This window comes from Lytechinus pictus, unplaced genomic scaffold, assembly GCF_037042905.1.
Source record: "Lytechinus pictus isolate F3 Inbred unplaced genomic scaffold, Lp3.0 scaffold_19, whole genome shotgun sequence".
Taxonomy (NCBI): domain Eukaryota; kingdom Metazoa; phylum Echinodermata; class Echinoidea; order Temnopleuroida; family Toxopneustidae; genus Lytechinus; species Lytechinus pictus.
In genome coordinates this window covers 16,111,087-16,137,160 of record NW_026974140.1, presented here as the reverse complement: position 1 = coordinate 16,137,160, position 26,074 = coordinate 16,111,087, and the positions used below count along the sequence as shown (strand labels likewise).

At 34.6% G+C, this 26,074-nt stretch overlaps 1 protein-coding gene across 2 annotated transcripts; it reads right to left on the bottom strand.

Moving 5' to 3' along the window:
- Positions 1-748: 748 nt before the first annotated feature.
- Positions 749-24,796, bottom strand: LOC129260806 (mitochondria-eating protein-like). Of its 2 annotated transcripts, XM_064114198.1 has the most exons (12): positions 24,219-24,600; positions 19,604-19,709; positions 19,195-19,429; positions 15,276-15,371; positions 13,710-13,844; positions 12,943-13,159; positions 11,009-11,167; positions 10,403-10,578; positions 9,569-9,698; positions 8,858-8,963; positions 8,060-8,081; positions 749-4,975 (listed from the first exon to the last, which is right to left on the bottom strand). In XM_064114198.1, the coding sequence occupies exons 1-11, from the start codon at positions 24,303-24,305 to the stop codon at positions 8,077-8,079; spliced, it is 1,452 nt and encodes a 483-aa protein (XP_063970268.1). In that variant the 5' UTR covers positions 24,306-24,600; the 3' UTR covers positions 749-4,975; positions 8,060-8,076. The 2 variants fall into 2 exon arrangements, with proteins under 2 accessions (XP_063970268.1, XP_054754755.2); XM_054898780.2 differs by lacking the exon at positions 8,060-8,081 and having other exon boundaries at positions 24,219-24,796.
- Between the last annotated feature and the right edge of the window lie 1,278 nt (positions 24,797-26,074).

The window sequence follows — 26,074 nt, the reverse complement described above, 5'->3', positions numbered from 1 at the left end:
GGAAGAATTACAAATTATTAAAAGATATCAAATAGTTTGGGGTTCCAGGAAATGTCAGAATCCAGAAAAACTAATTAATACTCAGTAGTCGTTTATGCGCATGTCCATTGTGATGTCATAGTTGAAAAAAATATAACGCGCGTCGCTCTCTTGACACATATGGAATGTTCTGATCGTAATGGCCCGTATTCTGAAGTCCGATTTAATTTACGCCATGGTCTACTTTTGGGCTAAAACTATGGGAGACCGGAAATAAAATAAAAAATGTTTACATTGTATTTTTCTTAGGTTTACTGTGCTCTTTCATCATGCTTTAATGATTAAGACAACTGTTTAATAGCTATTATTTACAGATAATTATTCATTATTTGATGGCCAAATGAGCGTATAAACATGCGCCGTTAGAGATGAATTAACTCACAATGGACTATTCATAGTTAAATCACAACTTAAAACCAGAGTTAAAATTAAACCCAACTTCAGAATACGGGCCAATGAATATAAACTATACTCATGCCAAATATTATCCGCCATGAAAATTGTCCTAAGAAAACAAAAGGGGTCGAATTTATTTAGATTAGGCCGAGTTAACCCCCAAAATGCTATATAAAAAATTGTACAATTAATTATTTTTTAAGTGAAATCAGCTGAAAATATTCATGCCTGATGTTTCAATACATTCATGCATTCTTCCTCACATTGGAATATAATAAATCACACAAAAAAAAACTCATTCAAACATACTTCATTACGTCAGTGGACAGGTTTATTTCATCAACAATTTAGAAAGACAGAAAAAAAGTGATTATTATATATCTACATCTTGAAGGCACACGCAAAATAATACTCTTCTGCATAGATTGTAATATAATACATATTTAGTATATATCCAGCACTTTGATATTTCTACATTGAAACAAGGTCACTTATGGTAACACCATATGACATGAAATTGAATAAATCAATAAAGAAAAATAAACCCAAATATGTCAAAGATGAATACTTCAAAATTAGGTATCATTGATGTGTGAATACAAAGTCTATGTGCTTCGTAGTATGTCATGCAAATTTTTCTCACATTTTGACTTAACAATCCTTCAGGGATATTGTATATATATATTGTTTTTAAAGTTGTGCTGAAAAGCTAGTGAACCCCACCACAAAGTGCTCTCCTCCATGCTGAGTGTTGAATGTAGACAACAACACTACAATGTTCAGCAAGCCCCAGAGAAACGAACTTCATTGAATATATTTTATCACCTGACTTCACAATTAAATATCAAAAACATTGCTGAACTTGAACATGTTAAATAAGTTCATTTTCTGGTGGGTTGTACTAACTTTTGAGCATCACTATTTATGTCAAACAGTTGACTCTCTGAAAAGGGCTTTTGTTTTATCATATTTCATCATTTGAATAGAAAATATTCATTAAGAAATTATGAACAGAATTTACAGCATTTAAAATATGCAGAAGAATCATCCCTGAATATTATTCTGAAATGTAGAAATTTTTAGCCAATGTAATTGTACCAGACAACAATAACCATATAATGAATACATTCTTCTGATTATATTTTCAAATATGTATTGGTATAGATTTATATGCTTACACAAAAACACTGCACACAACAAAATAGCACTTTGTTTTCTCTAAGAGAATTTGGTGAAGTTTTAAAAGACAACACCAAAGAAGCACAGCATATTGACCATATTCACTTACTACACATTATAAACAATATTACAGTTATTGGATATTTTCTTCAACTACCCTGATTTGGCTAATTGCAGAATAGGTCTAAAATAATCAAAATAAATTAATCAACATCGATTCACAATTTTCAAGGTAAATCAGAGAAGAATTTGGCAAACTAGACCTGACATAAATGAACTAGACGTAAAAGACGTACAAACATAAATTACAAAATTGTAGATATACACAAGTACTTTTTACAGAAATAGAATTCACAATTAGATTTAAATACAGAAATTGTGCACACATGAATAATTTCTAATCACTCCATATATTCAAGATGACAGGATTATTGCTATCAAGGATTCTTGATAAATACTTTAAAACAAATCACATGAAAGCCAGCCAATTTCTACTTAACTGCAATCTGCACATCAGACCAGCTATAACACTTACTAATGTCACATCAAGCACACATAAAACTATTGTCCAATTATTTAAATAATCATAAAACATCATTTACTGTTAAAAGATTACTCTGTACTTTCGCTTCTGAATAGGCATAAGACAACAAACTTTATAACTCACAACATATACACTCTTTGTTTAGAGCTTATTTCTGACAGATTCTATGAATATCTAAACATAAATAATTGTGTATATAATATTTGCAAGTGTGGTTTGCAGCATTTTTATTTTTTGTTCAGGTTCGCTCCAATTTTACATATCTTGTCATCTATCTCTATAAAGATTTGCTCAAATTATTATTTATTATTCAATTTTTTAAATATTCAGTCTATGCAGTTTTCTTCTTCACAAACTACCGGTAATAATAAAAACGTGTACTTCTACATATTCACATGTCATTCAAATATCTGCACAGTGTATACAAGATCTTGATACATTCCAATGTCACTAGTATTGTTGTTTCCGGAACTTAAATCAAACTGCTTATCATTTGATTAATCATATTTTGAAGGATTGTGCCAGTAAAAAATGTCATACAAATGTAATAGGGCACATAAGAGACAGTGATTTATGAACCTCAAATTCTGAAGTGACTGAAGTTTTGGATAGGGTTAAAAAAAATAATTAATTTCAGTATTAATATATTCGGCAGAATATTCACATATAAAGTTAAAGCTGTAAAAATACAATACATGTACACTGTAATTCTTTCATGAGATTTTAGGGGATATCTACCCCTTCCCCTATAACGGTGCATATAGTTATCATCTATAACTCTACATAAATACAGTAAAATAATTGTATCAAATGACAAAATTTCACAATATTCAACATCCATGGAATGTTCTTAAAAATCAATTTCAGTTTCATACTTGAAAAGATAGTCGTAATATAACTGCACCAAATCATCAAAATTACAACTTAAAACATCCCCTGAATTTCTGAATACTGCTGGTTGTTAATACTTCCAAATTAGCAATCTTAGTTAAACTTATAAAGGTGGGAGGGATATTGGGATCCACTTAGGCCAATATCAAATACAGATTTGGTCCATATTCTTACAATAGGATTGGAAAAAATTACCAAACATTTTAACAGCAATTCTCAACAAACAGTGAGTAAAAGGAGACATCATCAAATATCATCTTCCTTTTTTCAATAAAAAGCAACTTATTTTACTTCTTTAGGAAATGTTTTGAAATCAGCCACCTGCTAGCATAAAAATATTGGCAGATATATGTTTTAACTGCAATTTATTGAATAGAGTAACCATGTATCAGTATAAATAGAGAGCTATATCTCCGATTCCTAATCCAGAAAGTCAAAACTCTGTTAACAAGAATTATACTGGATATGTTCACAAATCTTCAAATCTGTAACTACACCTCACACTTTCCATTTCAATCATGAATCAATAATTCTACCTCAGTCAGTCTGCCAATTTTGCCAAATACAATTCTTAATACTATACACCACTTAAAAACAATTCTAACTGCAATTTATCAATCAGCGATTCAATCTACGAATTATAACAGCAATTAGTCATCTGGATTTATCAATTTTGTATTCTTATCTCTGCAGTACGGCCTAGTTAATAATAAATTTCACTACAGATTATCAACCAAATATTGTTCATTGCAAATGAATACTGTCAATAATGCAATCCACTGCACATTTCCACTCAATTGCAATTCAAAATGCACTGCAGATCTCGGATTGATAAGACACAACTGTGTGGTTCATAACTGCACTTAAAATCTAATGAGCTTATGAAGATAGATTGAAGTGACATCAGACATCCAATAAAATAACTATTCACTACAACGGATGGAATGATTGAATACTGGGATTGTTTGTTCATCAAGGTACAGGTCATGTCATAATAACATAGAAAGCAAGAGAGATAAGCATGTGATCATTTAATTACAAGGTGTATCATAAAATGTGACCTGGCGTCACAAAACCACCAATAAGTCACACTGTGATATCAGTTGCAGCTCATTAGAGGTATTCTTAGTTGACAAGGTGAAGATTGTCTTTTTTTTCTTCTATATCATGGAGATCAGACTACCAGTATATATTTTGTAAAATATATTTTGAAGGTATGAATGTGGACGGAGTTAATCAGTTCTGTATTTCTTCTTAATCCAATGTTATTTTTGCTTACACCCATAAAAAAATATTATTCACTTAATCCTCTTAGAAAATAAACCTGCAATAAGTTCTAGACTTTAAAATCAATAAATCATAATGAACAGGCTATGGCTAACTGGGGTGCCAAGATAATCAAACAAGCCCTTAATAGAAGTTACATTGAGTTCTAATCCACCTGGCTTTGTTACCTTGCACAATACTTATAAAAAGAGTGCTTGAATAGAATGCAAACTCTACACCCTATGACCTAAAAAAAAGGTATTATTTGGGACTGGGTATTATATTCTTCATACCAGTAAGAAAAAACTATCCAACGAGCTAACTCTCCTTCTGTGACAATCTGCTCTTACAAAACTTGCTACCTAACACCCCCCCCCCAAAAAAAAAAACACTTTGGTGGTTTTGAGGTGACTGGTTACAATTAGGTGGCTGCTTAAAAGATGTTTTAAGAATGGGGCCTCTCAAAAATGATTGAAGAGTGACAGAAAGCTGCTGGGACATACCAATCAAGGTACAGGGTATCTCAAAATATTAGAGAGTGAGCATAAATAGCTGAGGAATACAGTGTGTATCATCAAATATTAGAGAGTGAGAGAGAGAGTGAACTGCTAGGTCTTGGAGAGGTGCTCCTCATTGACAGGCTACTGGTCGGACGAGAACCTGTATCAATATATAAAAAAATCCATGTATTTCATAAAATAATATTTCAGAATTTTGCTCAAAAATGGAAATTCATAAGAGTGTGTTTGTTCATATCTTACTATATTTTTTTCATTTTTTTGCGTGTACAGTTGAGGCCAGAAGTTTATATACACTCAGGAAATTCAAAGAAAAGTTGACAATTGCCATAAATTAACTGTATCTTATAAAATATTTGTGCTATCATGACGAATTTGATATCACACAAATGAGTATGTCATGCCCCCTCATCACATTGCTTTGTCATCCGCTGAAAAATATTTAGGTGTAATTTTTCCCCCCAAAACCTTAAAGATCCAGACCGGTCCCGAAAATGAAATTAATAAATTATATACCAATCGAAAGCTTATAAGCTACTAAATACAGCAAGGTATGCTTTATGCATTTTCACCGCTTCCCAGCTGAGTATTTTGCTTGTGAATATTCCAATTATCGGGCTTCGAACCCCGCTTAGAAAATAGGCTTTATTGTGCTTTTCACCTGCCTCGAGACCGTGACGTCACGTTGTGTAAGAAGCGTCGTGATTCCATAGGTTTGTACACAGAAAAACTGGGTGATTTTTTGCTTTCCAGATAACGCATTTCATTCTCTTCACTTCTATCACAGAGGGATATCACATATATTTTTACCCACAAGCTTGAATTTATGAAATCTACAGTTTTGAACTAGTTTTTGCCATATTTTATTTCCTGCTTATTTGGCGCAGATTTCAATTCTATCTGCATTTAGATTATGTATAACAACTTTTCCTGACATAGCAATTTAGGCCCAATAAGAGCCAAACAAAGAAATCACAAAAAAGGTAGTGAATAGTTGTAGGTTTACAACAATTTGAACAGTGAATAATTTTGAGTGCCATTTTCATCTGAAAACGAAAAAAAAATATGGATTCATAACATGGAAATGGAAGAAAATACCCAATGCTTTTGTACACAAACCTATGGAATCACAACCCTCCTGACACAACGTGACGTCATCATTTCCAGGCGACGTGGGGGTGCTCAATCGAAGCGTACTTTGGAGGAGCAGTTTCTTTGATTTTTATTTAATATTTGTCAGAAATGGAAGGAGATATATGTAATATTTTTGGTATATTTGTATTGTATGAATCATTACCTTTATTTTGATATATGACTGTTTTTACACCGGTCAGGGTCTTTAACATTAAAAAAAAATTAGAAATAAAACCTTGACAAGAACATTTCATATTTGACCTAGTGTTCTCAACACAAGCATTTAAGATTACACCTTTTTTTCAGTGGTGACATATCATGATAGAAAATGTAATACAAATCATAGATTTGACATTCATATATTTCTATGAAATGATGTTTGAAAATATAATATCAAACAATAGAAACATTTGGCATGAATATTACTTTTTATTCTTTAAAGAAAATTCCACCTGAAATATACTTTAATCCCAACGGCATCCCAATCATGTGAAAGAGCTTTATACACTCTTTCGTTTGATACCAAATTCGCCATGGTAGTATTTATATTTTTGAAGATATAGTTAATTTTACGATGCTTGGCAAGCGAACAAATTTCACTGAATTCCATGGGTGTATGTAAACTTTTGGGCTCAACTGTACATGTAGAATGCCAGATTTTTTTTTGCTGTTGATCAGTTGCAAAATCTTTAAAACAAGACCAACACAAAAATATTCAGTTTATCCAGTATTCTTTTAAAGGGTAGCTAATTATCAATTGGCAAGGCAATTCCACGAACAATGTAGATTTGCTTTACTGATTTAAGAATTTGGTTGAGTACAATGCCAGTTCTTAGCTGGATATGACTTCCAATGAAAGAAATCCCACCAAATATGCATGTCATGAATACAAAGAATGAACTTTAGATCAATAACAAAGTTAACAAACAACTTCAAATGAAAGTTAAAACCTTAAAAAAAAAACTACAAATCAACTGTAAAGAAATAAATATGATGGAGTTAATCATTAAATAGATCACACAAAAAACTGGTTGTTAATGTACAAAAGCTCAAATTTGTTTAAAGAAAACAAACAAACAAAGTGAACCATGAAAATAACTGCATGTACTAGTACTCCTTTCAGAATGGAAATTATCAAGATAAAGTATAATTACTACTCAAATTTTGCAATTCAATTAAAGCACAGCTGATTGTACCACCATACGTACGTTATAGACCTATGCTTGTCAAACAAAACAAAAAATACATTTAGCAAACACATACTAACTGCTTGGTTGTGTGTAGTTTTATACAGAGGTAAAGTGGATCAATGAGTTAGGCATACTGACTAAATGAAGCATTGATTTCTTTTAAAAAAAAATGCTTCGTTTGGAAGTGATCTGGTAGAATGCCGTAGAAGTATAATCCAACAATCCAAAAATAAAAGCAGTTAGAGTATAATATAAGAGGAAAGAGTAGCAAAAGTTCAACATGAATTTAAAGATCACTAAAAGCACCAAAATGATCCTCTGCACCAAACTGACCAATGAGCTAGACCTTTAATAGTGATACATAGTTTGCTATATTTGAAAATAAAAAATCCCTTCAAATACTCTTGACATCCCCTGAAAATATCAGAAAGAATAGAAAATGTGTTATTTTCCTGAAAATGTTGAAGCCTTGTTTTACAAAAGGGATTTCTACAAATGTGACCTTTGCCTTTAATTCACATTACAAGACAGGTTGAATCAAAGGTGGTGATAAGATTATTAGATAAACAGTGTCTGAATCTGCATATAGCAATGAATACTACAGTATTATCTCTGTTGCTGAAATTAAAGACTTACATAATTTTTTGTTTTATCAAACACTTTAAAGCAAAGTAAAGTTTAATTCTATTATCCTGATTCTATACCATTCCTACCCCAAATACATGACAAATAACTGAGTAATTTTGCTACTTTTTGCATGTTTCAAATATTAAATACCCATCCATACCATCTGTCCGGTTTCTAAATGTTAAAAATAACAGTTTTACTTTCATTGGTCATTCTAAGGTTAAGGATCACATTTAGTCAAACAAAATGACCCTCTTTGAACACAGAAGGCTTACCTCAAATTTCAACATGATTAGGCTAAATCAGAAATAAAAATATATTTTGATCAACGACTTAAATACAAACTGATTCTCACCAACACATCTTTTGAGATGTATCTTCTACACTCACAGCCAATCTTGTATGAAAAGGAGAAACCATGGTGCAGATTTAGTACATAAAAATTGGCCACAAAACAATTTAGCACTGATAATTTTTATTTTGTTTATCTATGCCATGAAAACATCAGATATCACTTTTTACACTCAGGTAAATTGTAAAATGTTTAGGCTGTTGAGCATATCCAATTTCAGTGACACAGTTAGATACATAGCCAAGAGTTAAGAGTCATGAAGTCAATATAGTTTTTTTTTTAACAGATGCATTTATTTGTAATGCATTTGTAGCAGGATTACCGATGTAGATTATTTAGTCTTGTGGATAGGTAATTGTAGTATGGATCACTAAGCGCAGGATTCAACCCTACCATGGTATTAGCATCTTCAAACAAGATATTCATTGAGATTGCTAATCTCTCCTTTAAGTGTTAAATTTGTAATTGTTAGGATGCAGACAGTAAGATAGTAATTTTCAAATCTGTATTGTATAAAATATAATGGATGGCATATTTCCAAGAGACTAAACTATGTGCACACATTGTATGAGGGCAAGTATATGATAAATACAGGACTAATAAATATTCATCTGCTAAAGGTTTATTAAGATCATTAATGTATTCAGCTCTGGCTAATTACTATTGCATCATAACTGTACCAGCCTTGTGAGAGGTATATTGAAATTCATCATTTTCTTACCTGATGTTGTACTGAAGGAACTGTTCAGGTTACGTCTTGGACTAGGAGATCTGGCCCTGGATGGGCTACTAGCCCTTGATGGACTTCGGCTACGTCTTGGAGATGCCTAGATAATCAATAGTTGTTCCAAATTAGTTGTGTGTCATGTACAAGAAGAATCATGTAAAAAAATTAACTAATAAATTGATTAAAAAATAGATAAACAAATACAAATACAAATAAATATGTAATCAACAATCATCATATTTCAAGATAAAGCATTATGCTGAACTGTATGAAATACGGAATTACGAAGTCCAGCAGAAAAGTTCACTGACAGGTTTCTACAGTACTGTAGTTGTTGAAATCTGTTGATAACCTCTACTAGAATATTTGTTTACCATCCCTTGGCCTGTAATAGATATTCATCAAGATGTTAATCAAGAGGTGACAATCAATAGATGTTCATCAAAACTATAAACTTGGACCACAACACATTTATCAAATCTGAAATGCTCATGTGTTTCAAAAATGGTTCCTAGAAAAGCATGCTACATATAACTGACAAATTTCAAAATCCTGAAATTTTAGTTTCCAATATTGGCCTTGCCATAAAAGAATAGTGACTTGTAGAAGATTCATGTAATTCAAATTTCAATTAAGATTAGATATCACCCCTCTAAAATTAAATTGAAATATATTTCATACAATATAAAGAATGTGTTGACTCACCAATGATCCACCTCTGCGAGTGACCGCTTCACCCTTGAGAATGACCCGTCCAGCTACATCCACCAAGGATGGCCAGATATAATGACTGACCAGTGGAGCAGAGTATTCCGAGTCATAGCTTCGACGATACCTACAGGAAACATAGAAATTTGATACAGAATAAAATTGAAGCTAAAATAAATAAATTTGTATCAGTAAGCTATCCAAAAAATGTTTTGTATTTCAATTAAAATATTGACTTGCTGACTTCTGAATTCTATCATTTTAACAGGCTTTGTATATATGGGCCACCTGATCCATTAGGCAATGATCACACTATTGACTAATGTGACATGTGATACTGTTATCCCTGATTGAATGGTCAGCACCAAGCAGTGTTTGATTTCATTTATTTATAAATTTAAAGTAAAAAAAAAACTACATCAATTTGCAACTAAAAATAACTGAAATACTTGGTGAGATGTTCAACCTATGTGATTAAGTACAAACAAAAAATGCACAGGAGTGATGAAATGAGTGGAGGACAAAAAGGCTTCTCTTTATTCATAAGGTGAAAGAGAAACAATAAGCTATTAATAGCAAATAGTATGTAAAATTATTGATACATGTCTCTTAGCGAAAGGTATTTCAATAAACAATAATTAACTTTGTGAGGTAATCAATTGATAAATCAGTTATAAAAAATTAGTTAGTCACAAAATATGACAAATTTATAAAATTACAAAGCCAAAATGAGCTATACCTTCAAAGGAAATATGTGAAAGTAATTATATCTTAGTACAAAATATATTGGGACAAAATTGATAAATAAACTGGAGAAAACCTGCCACTTACTTGAGGTCATCAAATAGTTCTCCATCCCTAGCCCCAGTAATGTCCAGAGAAGAAGGTAGAGCACTCATTGACCATGCAACCTTGACCATCTCCCGTATGAAGAGAGTCAAAACACGGAAATCCACCTCAGCAGGGAACGAGATAGATGGATGACGGTTCATTGCCAACAATACATCCTGTGGAATAGATGGAGAAGAGTTTTTTTTCAAAGGAGGAAAAATTCTGCATATTAAAGCAAAAATTCATGGAGGGAAGGAAAAAAACATCTTTAACTTACAAAATGTAGAGATGAAAATAAAATGTGAGGGAACCAAGGAACTGAGCTTGATATGAGGGTACTTAAGAATTTTCTAAAGTGAAATTTGTGCAGACTTTGGGTGAATTCTGTGAAAATTTTCAGTAAAAAATTTAGTTTTCGAAATTCTCAGGAAGGGGCAACTGCCCCCCCCCTCCCCCATCATATTCCCATAAAAGAATAATGCTTCATCATTCTATTAATATATCAATTTTTGTAAGATATTTCTGCAATAATTGAGCACATAATCAATGTGGATTTGGCGCTTTATAAATACTCTATATTATTATTATTATTATAAGTAAATTTACCTCGACTATGGTATGTACATCCAGTAGGGTTCCATTCTTATTAATGTAATTCTGAACTGCCTCTGAGAGTGGTTCCAGTCCAGTGTGTGTGTCAGCCAATAGGGTCTGTACCTTGCTACGGTAACGATGGAAAGCCATCTTAGCAGCATGGAAACATTCCTGAAAAGATATAAGATTTCAAATGAACTCACAAGTACACCATTTATATAATATATAGAAATATGATGTCTAATAAACTAGAAGCTTTGCAGATGTGGACTTTAAAAAGTAAACATTCTTATGGAAATGATAACTATAGTCTCAAAACAAAAGAAATGAAAAGCAATAAGGAAAGATCTCATAGTATTGAGAACTTTTATTTTACTGGTTTAAAAGGACAAAGCAGAAGGCCTAGATATCAGCAAGCATGGAGTTATGAATAGATTTAAATAGAGAAAAAATATGGTGGAATCATTTGAAAAGATGATGTTCCTTGAGCATATGAAAAGTGATGTAAGTTCACACCCCCTCCCTTTCTGCTCAACAGTGCCCCCTTCCCCCACCCCACCTTTAGAGAATAATAATAACAATAATAGGCATTTATATAGCGCCATCTATCTAGAAATATTCTATTCCGAGGCGTGTTGTTATTATTATTATTACCCCGGCTTTAGCTCGAGCTGCATTCTAGCACTCATGCATTCAAGGAATTAATCCTGCCGGGTACCCTTACCTGGGATGAGTGCAACACAATGTGGATAAATTTCTTGCTGAAGGAAATTACGCCATGGCTGGGATTCGAACCCACGACCCTTTGTTTCAAAGTAAGAAGACTAATCCACTGGGCCACAACGCTCCACAGAAGCGCAAAATCTTTTGGAGAGGCAGAGCCCTATACATTCATCTCCCTTCAATGCATCCCAGAAATTGTGAAGAGAACTCAATCTTTTAGAGATATATTTTTTAGTGACAGAATACGTTCTTAGATTCACATGCCCCATCTTTCCTAAAATCCTGGATCTATTTGTGCATGGACTCATCAAAATCTTTACCTACCTGGACACAGGTAAAAATGATCTTCTGATTAAGCTCATGATCATCACAGTGATTGCGTAAGATATCCATAGCAATATATAGAAATATGATGTCTAATAAACTAGAAGCTTTGCAGATGTGGACTTTAAAAAGTAAACATTCTTATGGAAATGATAACTATAGTCTCAAAACAAAAGAAATGAAAAGCAATAAGGAAAGATCTCATAGTATTGAGAACTTTTATTTTACTGGTTTAAAAGGACAAAGCAGAAGGCCTAGATATCAGCAAGCATGGAGTTATGAATAGATTTAAATAGAGAAAAAATATGGTGGAATCATTTGAAAAGATGATGTTCCTTGAGCATATGAAAAGTGATGTAAGTTCACACCCCCTCCCTTTCTGCTCAACAGTGCCCCCTTCCCCCACCCCACCTTTAGAGAATAATAATAACAATAATAGGCATTTATATAGCGCCATCTATCTAGAAATATTCTATTCCGAGGCGTGTTGTTATTATTATTATTACCCCGGCTTTAGCTCGAGCTGCATTCTAGCACTCATGCATTCAAGGAATTAATCCTGCCGGGTACCCTTACCTGGGATGAGTGCAACACAATGTGGATAAATTTCTTGCTGAAGGAAATTACGCCATGGCTGGGATTCGAACCCACGACCCTCTGTTTCAAAGTAAGAAGACTAATCCACTGGGCCACAACGCTCCACAGAAGCGCAAAATCTTTTGGAGAGGCAGAGCCCTATACATTCATCTCCCTTCAATGCATCCCAGAAATTGTGAAGAGAACTCAATCTTTTAGAGATATATTTTTTAGTGACAGAATACGTTCTTAGATTCACATGCCCCATCTTTCCTAAAATCCTGGATCTATTTGTGCATGGACTCATCAAAATCTTTACCTACCTGGACACAGGTAAAAATGATCTTCTGATTAAGCTCATGATCATCACAGTGATTGCGTAAGATATCCATAGCATCCATGCGACTCTGAGCAAACAGATCATTGAATCGGGTCACAAGGTTAGCTTGACGAACACGTTGGACTACGTCGCTACTTGCTGAGGTGCGTGGAGACTTCAGGCTGGTGGAGAGACTAGGTGTGGGGGCCAAATACTCGCTCCTGTGCAATATGACAATGGAATGTGAAATATGCATCTCTTGATTAATTAACATGGAATCTAAGGACAAAATCTAAGTAGACAATGAAAGAATGAATCTATATCACATATCAGGTCTTTACAGGCATGTGCCTAACATTCAATACATCTTCTATTATCCAAAAGAGGTGATAAAGTATTCAATCCTTGTGATGGGAATAATGTTCCATGATCCGTTTCTTTGATCTTGGTAAGTAAAATCAAAATCAATGAGTGAGAGAACAGAGGTATTGAAAAAGCAAGGACATGGGTTTGAAGATAAGTGCCAATGGGTATTTGGGCACTATCAACTTTTATCTTCATCACCATGTCCCTAGGAGAAGTGTCAAAGCTGTTGATCATTAGTAATTTGCTTTCAAACAAAATGAAATGCCACAACAAAACAAAACACCATGTTATCAGCAAAATGCTATAATCACAGTAGATATCATACAACATGAGAAAACTTGTAATACCTCTGTTTCCTGATAAACCTATGAATGTAATCAGAAAACAAACCAAATAGTGACTAACCTGCCAGTCAGGATGAACTTTTCTTCTTTGAGAAGATTGATGTCATCCTTAAGACGTCTGACTTCAATTTCATGATCATCAACAGTGCCTACCCGGACACGATACAGACGCAGTTCATCTTCAAGGGCTGCAATCCTATGTTGACATGAAATAACCAGGATTATTCCTTTGCGCAAGTCATCAGATCTTGTTTATTTTATCACACACATCTTTACTATAGGTCTACTCCATCAACGGACAATATGAAAGAGTATAATTCAAATCATGATCTAGACTTGTTAATTCTATGTGATTAGACTACTATAAACTGAAGGCAACTGTAAGATATTGAATGTGTTGATACTGTCAAACATGAATCGCATGACCTGGGTAATATCAGCTGTAAAAGTTTGAGAAATGGTAGTGCATGTAAGTGCTGGATTACTTTGGCAGATACAGTATTCCACATGAGGTAGCTGTCTATATCTAAGGGAATCCTTTTGAGTCCCAAAGGCAAACATAAACAAGTGGAATGCCTCTGGCCGTCTCACCTGCATCACGCGATTCAATATAGCAGCAGTGCTGATTTTGAAAACTACTATAACTCGCACAAGATGTTCAGTGATACTTGGTTACTCTTATTTCCACGTTTTATGAACTAGACCAATACACTTATAGAGATATGATGGCAATTCAACAAATACCCCCAACGTGGCCAAAGTTCTTTGACCTTACATGACCTTTGACCTTGATCATGTGACCTGAAACTCGCACAGGATGTTCAGTGATACTTGATTACTATTATGTCCAAGTTTTATGAACTAGACCAACACACTTTCAAATTTATGGCTGTAATTCAACAAATACCCCAATTTGGCCAAAGTTCATTGACCCTAAATGACCTTTGACCTTGATCATGTGACCTGAAACTTGCACAGGATGTTCAGTAATACTTGATTACTATTATGTTAAAGTTTCATGAATCAGATCCATAAACTTTCAAAGTTATGATGGTAATTCAACAGATACCCCCAATTCGGCCAAAGTTCATTGACCCTAAATGACCTTTGACCTTGGTCATGTGACGTGAAACTCATGCAGGATGTTCAGTGATACTTGATTAACCTTATGTATAAGTTTCATGAACTAGGTCCATATATTTTCTAAGTTATGATGACATTTCAAAAACTTAACCTTAGGTTGAGATTTTGATGTTGAATCCCCCAACATGGTCTAAGTTCATTGACCCTAAATGACCTTTGACCTTGGTCATGTGACATGAAACTCAGGCAGGATGTTCAGTAATACTTGATTAACCTTATGGCCAAGTTTCATGAACTAGGTCCATATACTTTCTAAGTTATGCTGTCATTTCAAAAACTTAACCTCAGGTTAAGATTTGGTGTTGACGCCGCCGCCGCCGCCGCCGCCGCCGTCGCCGTCGGAAAAGCGGCGCCTATAGTCTCACTCTGCTATGCAGGTGAGACAAAAATGCCAGGGTGGGTATCTCAGTATGAATCCATGAATAAATGTATGTATCCTAATTTCTTTTTTATCATGTAAAATTTTTAAAATGTGATCACAAACCTGTTTTTAAGTCCAATGGTAAACTCATCGCTGACCAGAGCCTCTCCTTCTGACATCCGGCGCTCTGTATCCAGTCTTGACCTAGTATTCTCTAGCCTGGGTGAAATGTTGAAGGGGAATTGGCAATCATAACGAGCTTACCACAGAATGTCTATATGGGCATTTTCACGGTAACTGACATTACACAGCACAATGTTTTCACACCTTTCATTGTGTGTATCTCTAAAACAACAAATGATGGGAGTTTGCTTTTGATAGAGTTGATAAAGTGAACCTTGCTGTATACTCTGATACTAAGTTTTCCTATGTAACCACATTTTTTTACGCATCAGCAAGCAAAAATGTGTCGGTAACTGACATTACGCAAAAGGACATGCAATTTCAGGGTGTTCATTAAAATTGAAATATCTCATGTCCCTGAGTAGATAGAGTAATAATTTGAATATGTAAATATACCTCCATTACTAGGTTAATTTGTGTCAAAATATTAAACAATTCGTTTTTGTCTTTTGGGGGCTATGATAATTTTTCCACAACCATGCTGGTAACTGACATTACGGTAACTGACATTACACTTAATTTGCCATAGAGATAACACATGGAAGTCAAATGTGTGGAATCATTGCATTGTATCTTCTGTGCAGGGCTTCACATTAAAGTGAGCTTGATGTGGAAGTATACCAGAGTTTCTAGGAACATTTCAATGAAAAAACTTTTTCTTTTTCTTAATTCCTTTCTTTGATTTGAACATTTTTATCATTACTTGTCGGTAACTGACAATACACATTAACATTTACCAGTGCTATATGATTTTCAAAGGCATAATTTTCTTGGTACTTATATGTAAGGCTTTTTAAAATCATAAAAGTTTCATAATACTTCACATTTTTAATTATCAAAAGATAAGAAATGTATGTTTTACTTACTCGGGGGGGGGGGGGGGTCATAGCAGCTACATGTTTTCCTATAGTAATTTAATATTGCATTGACTGTACACATGGATTTTTCTGACTATACACCCATAATATATTCATCAGTTTTATATCGACTTTTTAAACCTTTTCCTTCTCCAACCTCCCCCTCCCATCAAAAAAGGCAAAATGAATAAGGGTCTCCTCCCCTAGGCTACACATACCCCTCCCCCGAATCTCATGCAGCCATGTAGTTTTGTTGATTTCTATTCTGGTCAGTGCAAGCAAAGCTTGTTCATATCTGTCGGATTTAAATTCTCTTCATAATTTGTTTAATCATTTTCTTTGCTAATTTCTTTTTTAAGCTGTCAACAAAAAATAAACTCCAGCTTCTAAACTGAAACTGAACTATTTGTAAATTAGAAAAAAACCCCACAGTTTTAGTAGATCCATGCAACATTGATCAGAACTGTCAAATTTCACTTTTCATCTATACTTGTAAACCAAAAACAAAATTGCATCACACATCCACACTACTACCAGGTATAAAAACCAGGAATTTACTTTTAGCGAGGCAATGCTCAAAAGAATCCTAGAAACTAAAAAAAGGGACCCTGGAAATCCCCTTCATCACAATGTTAAGCTTAAAAAATGTTGCAGATTTAGGCAATAGGTTGGGAAAAGTACTCCCTACCCCCCCCCAAACCAAACAAAAAATTGTCTGATACAAACAATTAGGTACTTGGTAAGTGCATGTACAAAACAATTTCATATTAATTTTTTTTGCACAATTGGAATGCAGCTTCCTTCATAATTTCATATAGTATTCCTTGTGAACTATACCTTTTAAAAGTAAATAGCAAGCTCCTTCTGGTGTGACTTTTAAAGTGAAAGACTTAAATAACAAGTATACAATATTTCTTCACCATAAAATTGACCACATATTTGCATTTCAATATTGGTAACCAACGTTTTATCATGGTAACTGACATTACATCTCGGTAACTGACATTACATTTTCCACTTGGTAACTGACATTACATATATTTAATGGTACCCTATGGCTTCATTGTTAATTGGTAATCTTTAATTTTGGTGTAGAAGGGAGGGGTGTTACCTAGAGAGGAAATCTACCAAGTTTCATATAATATATCCTCTTTTCCAGGAAATGAGAAAAAAAAGTTCATGTTTTCGGTAACTGACATTACATACCATATCACATAGTTCATCAATGTTTTTTTATCAGATGAATGAATTACTGGTGTTTCTTTCTGTGGGATTTTGAAAAGTGTTATAATAGCAAGCTAAATCACAGGCGAAAACATCATGATCAAACCTGTTCTTTAAAAATCTGTCAAAACAAAATATGTATCAATATGCTATTTTCAACACTAATTTGTATCCATACTTTGGCAGCCATTTTGAAATAAAAAATGGCTGCCAGAGTCGGAAAAAAATTTTGTCTCACAAACTTCAGGTCTTGTTTTATTAAAAAACATAAAGCATTTGACATGAATATCAACTTGATTTTTTCGCCTCTTTGTCCATCTGTGGTGAAAATGCCCATATGTAGACTTATCTTTTTACAATTTATTCTAGCACATGATTGTATAACACCTTGTTTGGTGAGCTTGGATGGATGCGGAGGCGAATCTAACTTAGTTTTCAAGTAATTGTTTTTCATTTAAAATACTAATATAACAAGTGGAACGCCTCTGGCAGTCTCGCCTGCTTTACGCAATTTAATATAGCAGCAGTGCTAACTTTGAAAACTACTATAAAATAATTATTCATATAATGACATAATACCACGTTCATTGACCATAAATGACATTTGAACGGAGACTTAAGACTGTCAACTACACCCATGTCCACATTTCATTCACTCTATCCATAAACTTTCAAAGTTATGATGGCACTTCAACAATTTCCCCAACATGGCCTAAGTTTATTGACCTTAACTGACCTTTGACTTGGTTTTGTGACCTGAAACTCACAGGGGATGTTCAGTGATGCTTGATTACTCTTATATCCCAAGTTTTATGAACTAGATCCATAAACTTTCACAGTTAGGATGGTAATTCAACAAATACCCCCAACACGGCCAAAGTTCATTGACCTTTAATGACCTTTGACCATGGACATGTGACCTGAAACTCGCACAGTATATTCAGTGGTACTTGATTAACCTAATGTCCAAGTTTCATGAACTAGATCCATAAATTTTCAAAGTTATGATAGTAATTCAACAAATACCCCCAACTTGACCAAAGTTCATTGACCCTAAAGGACCTTTGACCTTGGTCACGTGACCTGAAACTTGAGCAGGATGTTCACTAATACTTGATTAACCTTATGCCCAAGTTTCATGAACTAGGTCCATATACTTTCTAAGTTATGATGTCATTTCAAAAACTTAACCTTCGGTTAAGATTTTGAAAATAATTTTCCCAACATGGTCTAAGTTCATTGACCCTAAATGACCTTTGACCTTGGTCATGTGACCTGAAACTCAGGCAGGATGTTCAGTAATACTTGATTAACCTTATGTCCAAGTTTCATGAACTAGGTCCATATACTTTCTAAGTTATGATGTCATTTCAAAAACTTAACCTTAGGTTAGTCGCCGCCGCCGCCGCCGTCGGAAAAGCGGCGCCTATAGTCTCGCTCTGCTATGCAGGCGAGACAAAAATGAATCACAGATAAGTTTATCTAAAAGCACAAGAATATCCCCATCAAACTCTTCCTCCTTCTCCCTTTCTTGCAATCAATCTCCCCCCCCCTCTTTCATCCTACTTACATTTTTCCACCTCACTTTTACTCCTCTCCCCCTCCTCTTCCTTCCTACCCTCCTCTTTTTTCTCATTACCCTCTTCCTCCTCCCTACATTCACACTCCTTCTTCTGACTCTTCCTCTCCATTTATGTCTCCTCCTTTCCTCACTTCTGCCTATTCCTCCTCCTCCTTGCCCCTCAATCTCCTCCTGTATCCTACAACACTTGACTTACTCAGATTGTAGATCAGATGCCACACCCCGGGATGTATTAAGATCCTGCTCCACCTCATCTAACTGTCTCTCATAGCTCTGCTGCATCTCAACCATCTGTCTCTCTTTCTCTGCAGCGTCGGCCATAATGGATAGACTGGTATCCACGGTAACGCCATTGTTAGATGCTGCAAACCCTCTGGCTAACCAAGGCAGGAAACGATTCTTCAGAGAACTGCATCCTCCATACATGCCTCCTACATTACATTGTAGAAAGCAAAGTCGGAAATACCAAAGTTAATACAAACAACTAAGACCTCAATATTTGCATCCAGCAAAACTGAGACACTTCTTGAGAAGCTAGAAAACAGTTTACTATAAAATTACTTCAATTATTCTTCTATTCTGAAAATTGCTGTTTATCCACCTACCTTCTGCACAGCACAGGTTGAGGATTGTGAAGAGCTCCCCCTGTAGTCGGGATGTCATTTCAATCAGTTCTGAACATTTACCCACATTCTGATCACAAGTGTTTACCTGAAAAGAATTACAAAATGAATGGAATACTTCAAAGAAGAAAAACAAAAGCATAAATAAAGCAATACTGGCCCAGTAGGTCAAAGATTTACAATGGAATGCAAATTTGAATTTTTATGTATAAATGTAAACATCGTCTCCACCTTTCTCATATTTCTGATATATTTCAATTCAATTCACTTCATTTATTTCCATATTCAAATTCAAATCGTACAATATAAAAAACATGATAAAAAATACAAAGATTGATTAAAAATGATAAAATACAAAAAATACCAGTACCAAAAGCTACAACAACAAAAAACAACAACCAAAGAAGCAGAACATATGTAATCTGAATACGGAGGAATTGCCAAAAAGCCAAAGACGCTTTATATCGAGGGCAATCCCAGAATAAGAGTAGAAAAAACCACATTTATATCATGAGAGACAGGGAGTGCGAGACAGACAGGCAGAAATTTGAGAGAGGGGGATTGGAAAGAAAAGGGAGAAAGATAGGAAAAAGATGAGAATAGAGAATTGATATGAAAGATAAGATTACAAAGAAGAAAAAACATGCTAAGTATATTAAAAATCTACATGCAGTATATAAGCTTTATATTTACGTTTAAAGGTTAACAAAGTCGGACATAATTTAAGTTCATCTGGAATATTATCTAGATTTACATTATTAATCTAGATTTACATTCTTATGAAATCCGATCTGCCAATGACTTTCATTTTCCAAAGGTTCGAACATCATATGCAAAATCCACTCTTTTATTCACTGGCCCTAAACTGTGAAGTTCCTTACCAAAAGAAATTAAAAACTCAGTATCACTCCATTCCTTCAAACACAATTTAAAAAAGTAACTGATTGATTCAAATTTAACAAACAACAGTAGAGCTTAAAAATCAAACTTATCTTTTCTTTTTTTGTATTGTTTCATTATTAATGTTATTATTCTTAATTCTTTTTTTTTTCATATGTAACGCTATTTGATTTTTTATAATTGTGTTGATTTTTCTTAACTATTATTTTGAAAGTTATGAATAAGACCCATATTCACATGCTATATATTGTTAAGAAATGTCTATTTTGATAGCACTAATCTGTTTATTTTATGTTGGGTGCCTGATTTAAAGACTTATTTTGTCTTCTTTGACTCCCCCACAATAATGTACATTTCTTTGTATTATTTTTTAATACCCTACTCGATTCACATTCCTTTCCTTTTCAATTATGTTTGTTTCCTTTTTTGTACATATTTGTAATGTTTTTATATTATTGTGGAAATAAATTATTTGATTTGATTTGATTTGAAAATATGAAAGAAAAAATGTGCAAGCTGCAATGATCTTTATTGACCATTGCCTTACATGTATATCATTCAATTGCAAAACTTAATTTTACAGAGTCCAGGTAAGAAAAATCAATATCAAATAATAAATTGGTAAAAACAAAAGATTGAACAAAAGTAAAATAATTATGCAGAAAACTAAATTATCTAGGTGTCATTCCTTTCAGATGTTTTAGAAAGGCAATTTCAAAATCCACCATTCACTTTTTCTGGCATCCCAGTATATACAACTTAACATTCAGATGTTTGGCAGGGTAAATGATGATAAATATCAGAACATCTATCAAATGTTATTATCAGGTCTATGTGAATAGAAGAGTGGGATACCCTGTAAATAATTCCAGAGCAAACACTACACTGATCACTGAAGTCAACCTTTCAAAAAAAATGTTTAGATTTAAATATAAAGAATCAGACTCTGCTTCATATCCTTATTTGCTGTTCAACAATGCTTAAGAATCAGAGTAAATAAGAATTGAGAAAGACCAAGAAATGTAAACAAGACTTGGTAAAAAACAGGAATGCTACCATACATACAGTATCAGTGAACCCTCTATGAGGTTTGCTGTGAAGACTTTACATCAAGCCAGTACTTTGTATTGCAGTGTTTTCCTATAGAAATCTTAAAGATCAAACAGACTGACCTCATACATGTATACGATTCTGTCAATTACATGGCAGTGATGGTATGCTAAAAAGATCAATTAATGCTTGTATTTGAATTTATAAAAGCCACCATGAAAATAGTCTTGCAATCATGATTAATCATAATCGCTAGAGGGTATTCATTTGTCTCGCAATCTACTATGGTCAACAAGGAAATTCGTGATCACTCTCGCAAAAAGTGTTCACTGGCTTTCTAGGAAATTCGTGATCACTCTCGCAAAAAGTGTTCACTAGCTTACAAGTTCACGAGCTTTCGAGTGCCGCTGCAACTCTTTATCAAGTGACGAAAATTATCTGAAAACGTACTCTATTTATACTAATCTCCAGGACCGTACGCACGAACACGAGAACAATAGGTGGGCATTGATCCGTTGCGTCGGTATGCGGTGCGGCCGGTAATCCGTATATGCAAATAAGCCGGGGGTATATGCAAATACGCCGTGGGTCGGCAATATGCAAATTAGACAAAATGCCCACCTATTGTTCTCGCGTTCGTGCGTACGGTCCTGGAGATTAGTATAAATAGAGTAGGTTTTCAGATAATTTTCGTCACTTGATAAAGAGTTGCAGCGGCACTCGAAAGCTCGTGAACTTGTAAGCTAGTGAACACTTTTTGCGAGAGTGATCACGAATTTCCTAGAAAGCCAGTGAACACTTTTTGCGAGAGTGATCACGAATTTCCTTGTTGACCATAGTAGATTGCGAGACAAATGAATACCCTCTAGCGATTATTTCAATCCGCAATAATGAACCTATTTAGTATGATTAATCATGATTAAAATGATGCAGGAATATACTTCCATTACAATGATGATTGCAGAAGTTGGTGTAAGGCTATATGGATACTATTCATAATCAAATCATATAAATAGATCACCATCAAAGGAAATTGCGTCCCAATGAATTATCAATATTTATACACTTAATATAATTACTGGAAATTGAGAAGATGAACTATTAAACCATCACAACTAGGTGGGTGTTTCTGTTTGTGAGTTAAGAGCGACTTAAAGAACGACTAGTGATCGTTTCTTTTGGTAAATGGTATATTCATTGGTGATGGTTTAGCATGTAAGAAAGGTTCACCAGTCATTCTTAAAGTCGCTTAAATAACTTACGAACAGCTTTATGAAACGGCCCCCAGGTTGTGATAAAATCCAATGAATTGCACATCATATGAAAGAGAAAAGTGGTCTATAATAGGCTTAGCCATTGTTTTTCACCTCTAGTTGCAAAAAGTAATCAGTCATGCATGCATGACTACATGTATCAATTATTAAATGTATTAATGCATTATATTTTCAGACCTTGCTGTGAGCCACGATTGACTCCCAGTGTTTAAATTCATGATCATAACTCTTTCTTTTTTCAAGATAAAAAATCCTGTCAGTTGACATATTGCAAACATTTTTAGAAGAATCGATGTATGTTTCCTTATAAATTTTTGTGCAGAGGACGTCATTTCCTCTCAAACTGGAAAAAACCAATGAAAAGTATCAGATTTAGTGACTTGAAAATATTTATTCTACTGGGGTATGTTGTGCCTCTTCTACACTAGGATTTTTTCAAATGTTAAAAAAAAAAAAGTTATTTTGTTTGAGAAATCACTTGGAAACAAGGCGACCCATTTTAAAATGTTTTTTTTTGTTATTTGTCTTATGTTCCTCTTTTTAAAGGTCAAGGGGAGAGGAGTAAAAGGACCTTTAAGGGTGTGTCATCTCTCCAAGAAATTCCCTTCTCTTTTTAGGCCTAGATCTACACAGGGATTAAAATGTTAAAGGTTTTGTTTTTAACTTCTCAACATGGTTTAAAATCAACATAAAGTGTATGGAAGTTAATTTTAGAATATGCAAAAATTACGGTAATCTCGAGCATTGGCTTTGGCTTTTATGGGAGGGGGGGGGGGGGGGATGAGGTGAAACTGAAATCAACTTGTACATGTATGCACACACACGAGCCAATTCATTCTCTACGCCAGATGAGAGTGTAAAGCATCTGAAAGAATCGTCCTGAAAAGCGCGCGGGATATTAGCAGATTCGAGGTGAGATTCATGATATTTATCGGCAAATGAATGCAGTTATTTTTCATCTAGCACCGCTCATGATTTTGCCGCCCTCTATACGCGTCTCATACTCATACTAGCTAAAAAAATGTTAGGCTGCAATTAGACAGCTGGCAGCCGTCTGTTTTGAGTTTTTAACATTTTTTTTTTTTTTTATTTCTCCTCGTACACAGACGGCTTGCTAAAGATGGATTTCCTAGCTCGGAAATCCATCTTTGTTTTGGTCAGTCTCTTATGCATGTAATACATGTATGGGAAGAGTGTCAAGACTCCATGATGAAGAAGTATACCGTTATGTCAAAGTATTAAAAAAAACATCCTCATGGAGTCCTCAAGACTAGTCTAGGCTGAACTCCCAGTCCGGAGGCGGAGCTTGCCTTATTAAGTGAGTAACTAACAGTAGGGCCCTAATAATGACTTTCTTATTTACTTAGGCCTACCAAGTAATCGTTGTTCCATCTTTCCAGTTTATCTTGCAGCAAGGAGTATGTCTCAGCTTTGACCAGTCTACGAAGTGACTCTGCCATCTTGTCAGTCAAAGACAGGCAAAACTCTATTCATAAAATGAATATCCTACCGTCTGCTGCCTGTGTCGCACAGTTGTTTAATATAAATAGCATACGACGCTAGCTATAGCGCTAGCGCTGCGATATGCGGAAGCTAAGATCTCGATCTCGAGTGTTTTGATCACGCAATTATTTTCTAAACCACAGCTTGTCCCCGAGCATGGCACTCAAGGCCGAAGGGTTCACGCCCACCTCTATTTTCTACAGAGTTCCCTTCAGCTCGTCCACCGTTTTCCTATAGTCAAGAATGACAATTGATAAATGGCAATCAATTTAGTTTTGTTTACTTTCGTTAGGTAATAATTTTCACAATGTTAGAGTGTATTATATGCCTATTTCTAGTTTTAGCAACTAAAAAGCAAATTGAGAAATTTATATGCAGATTTTCAATAAAACACACTTAGGGGGTGTTGCAAGAAAATATTTACGATCAATTTTTAATATTCTGTTGCAGTTTTACAACTGATAGATCAACGTTAATAGCAAATCAGATTAAACTTCTTGTTTCAAGGAGCAGATTAGCAATCAATAACTAATTTGTAATAAACTGCAAGCTAGACATATGATTGATTTAGGGACCAAAAATAGACTTGCAATTGATCGCAAGTTTCTTGCAACACCCCATTAGTCATTATGTATAGAGGCGGGGGAACATATTTTCGTTTGGGGGTATTGGTGGCGGAAGTAAAAAATTTAGGGGGGCGGGGGCGGACCGGGGGACGGAACAAATATTTTCACCTACATTTTCCAAATCGGCATGCTAAGTAAAAGCTGATTTTATTTATATTTTTGTTTACAGAGTAACAAGATGAGATAGCTCAGTCGGTAGAGCGGGGGTTTCGGATTCCGGTGACCCGGGTTCGATTCCCAAGTGGTGCGCTAGTGCCCTTTGGTAAGGCATTTATCCTCATTACCAGGTCCCTCGGAGAGGACCTTAAGCCGTTGGTAACCTGGTTGCTTGCTCACAGGCATTCTTGCTTTCTTAGCAGTCAGGTAAAAACCTCGGTATAACATAACATGAGTCTGATGAGATATCTAATAAGGGAGGGGCATTAGGCCTACAGGATTTTGCACCCCGTGGTCCGCCCCGTGGGCCCTACCTGATTTTGGCGCCAATTGTGTACTTTTCGAAAAATGGCGTCCCCATGAACATGAATGATGAACAGGATAAGGTATCTACAAACATTTTATGCGAGCGCGAAGCGCGAGCTGAAAAATATTTGATATTCTGACCTAAAATTTTGACATTCTAAGCACTTTTGGTCATCAAGCAGAAAATGTTTTGCGAACGCGTACCGCGAGCTGTTTTATTTCAACACAAAACTAGACATTCTATTAAAGCACAGTTGTGTCTATGAACAGGATGGGTAGGCTAAGTTTGATGGGAGCGCAAAGCGCGAGCTTAAAATTTTTGATATCAACTTTTAAGCACTTTTGATATTCATGAACAGAAGGGGTATCTAACTTAAAATTTTATGAGAGCGCGTATATAGAGCGAGCTGAAAATTTGTTTAATTGTAATCCAAAACTGACCACGAGCAAGATGGTTATCTATCTAAACAATTGAGAGAGCGCGAAGCCCGAGCTGAAATTTTTTTGTATTCCGACCTATAATTCCGTATTCACTTTTGGTCATCATAAACAGAATGGGTATTTATAGATTTTATACGGGCGCTTATAGCGCGAGCTGAAAATTTTTGATATTCCGACCCAAATCATGAGATACTTAA

Coding starts and splice junctions, on each gene's coding strand:
- LOC129260806 (XM_054898780.2), bottom strand. CDS start 24,305: ATGGCAGAGTCACTTCGTAGACTGGTCAAAGCTGAGACATACTCCTTG. Junction 19,710..24,218: donor GATGGAACAACGATTACTTG/GTAGGCCTAAGT, acceptor AATTCTTTTCAG/GTAAACACTTGTGATCAGAA. Junction 9,699..10,402: donor GAACTATTTGATGACCTCAA/GTAAGTGGCAGG, acceptor TGTTTCCTGTAG/GTATCGTCGAAGCTATGACT.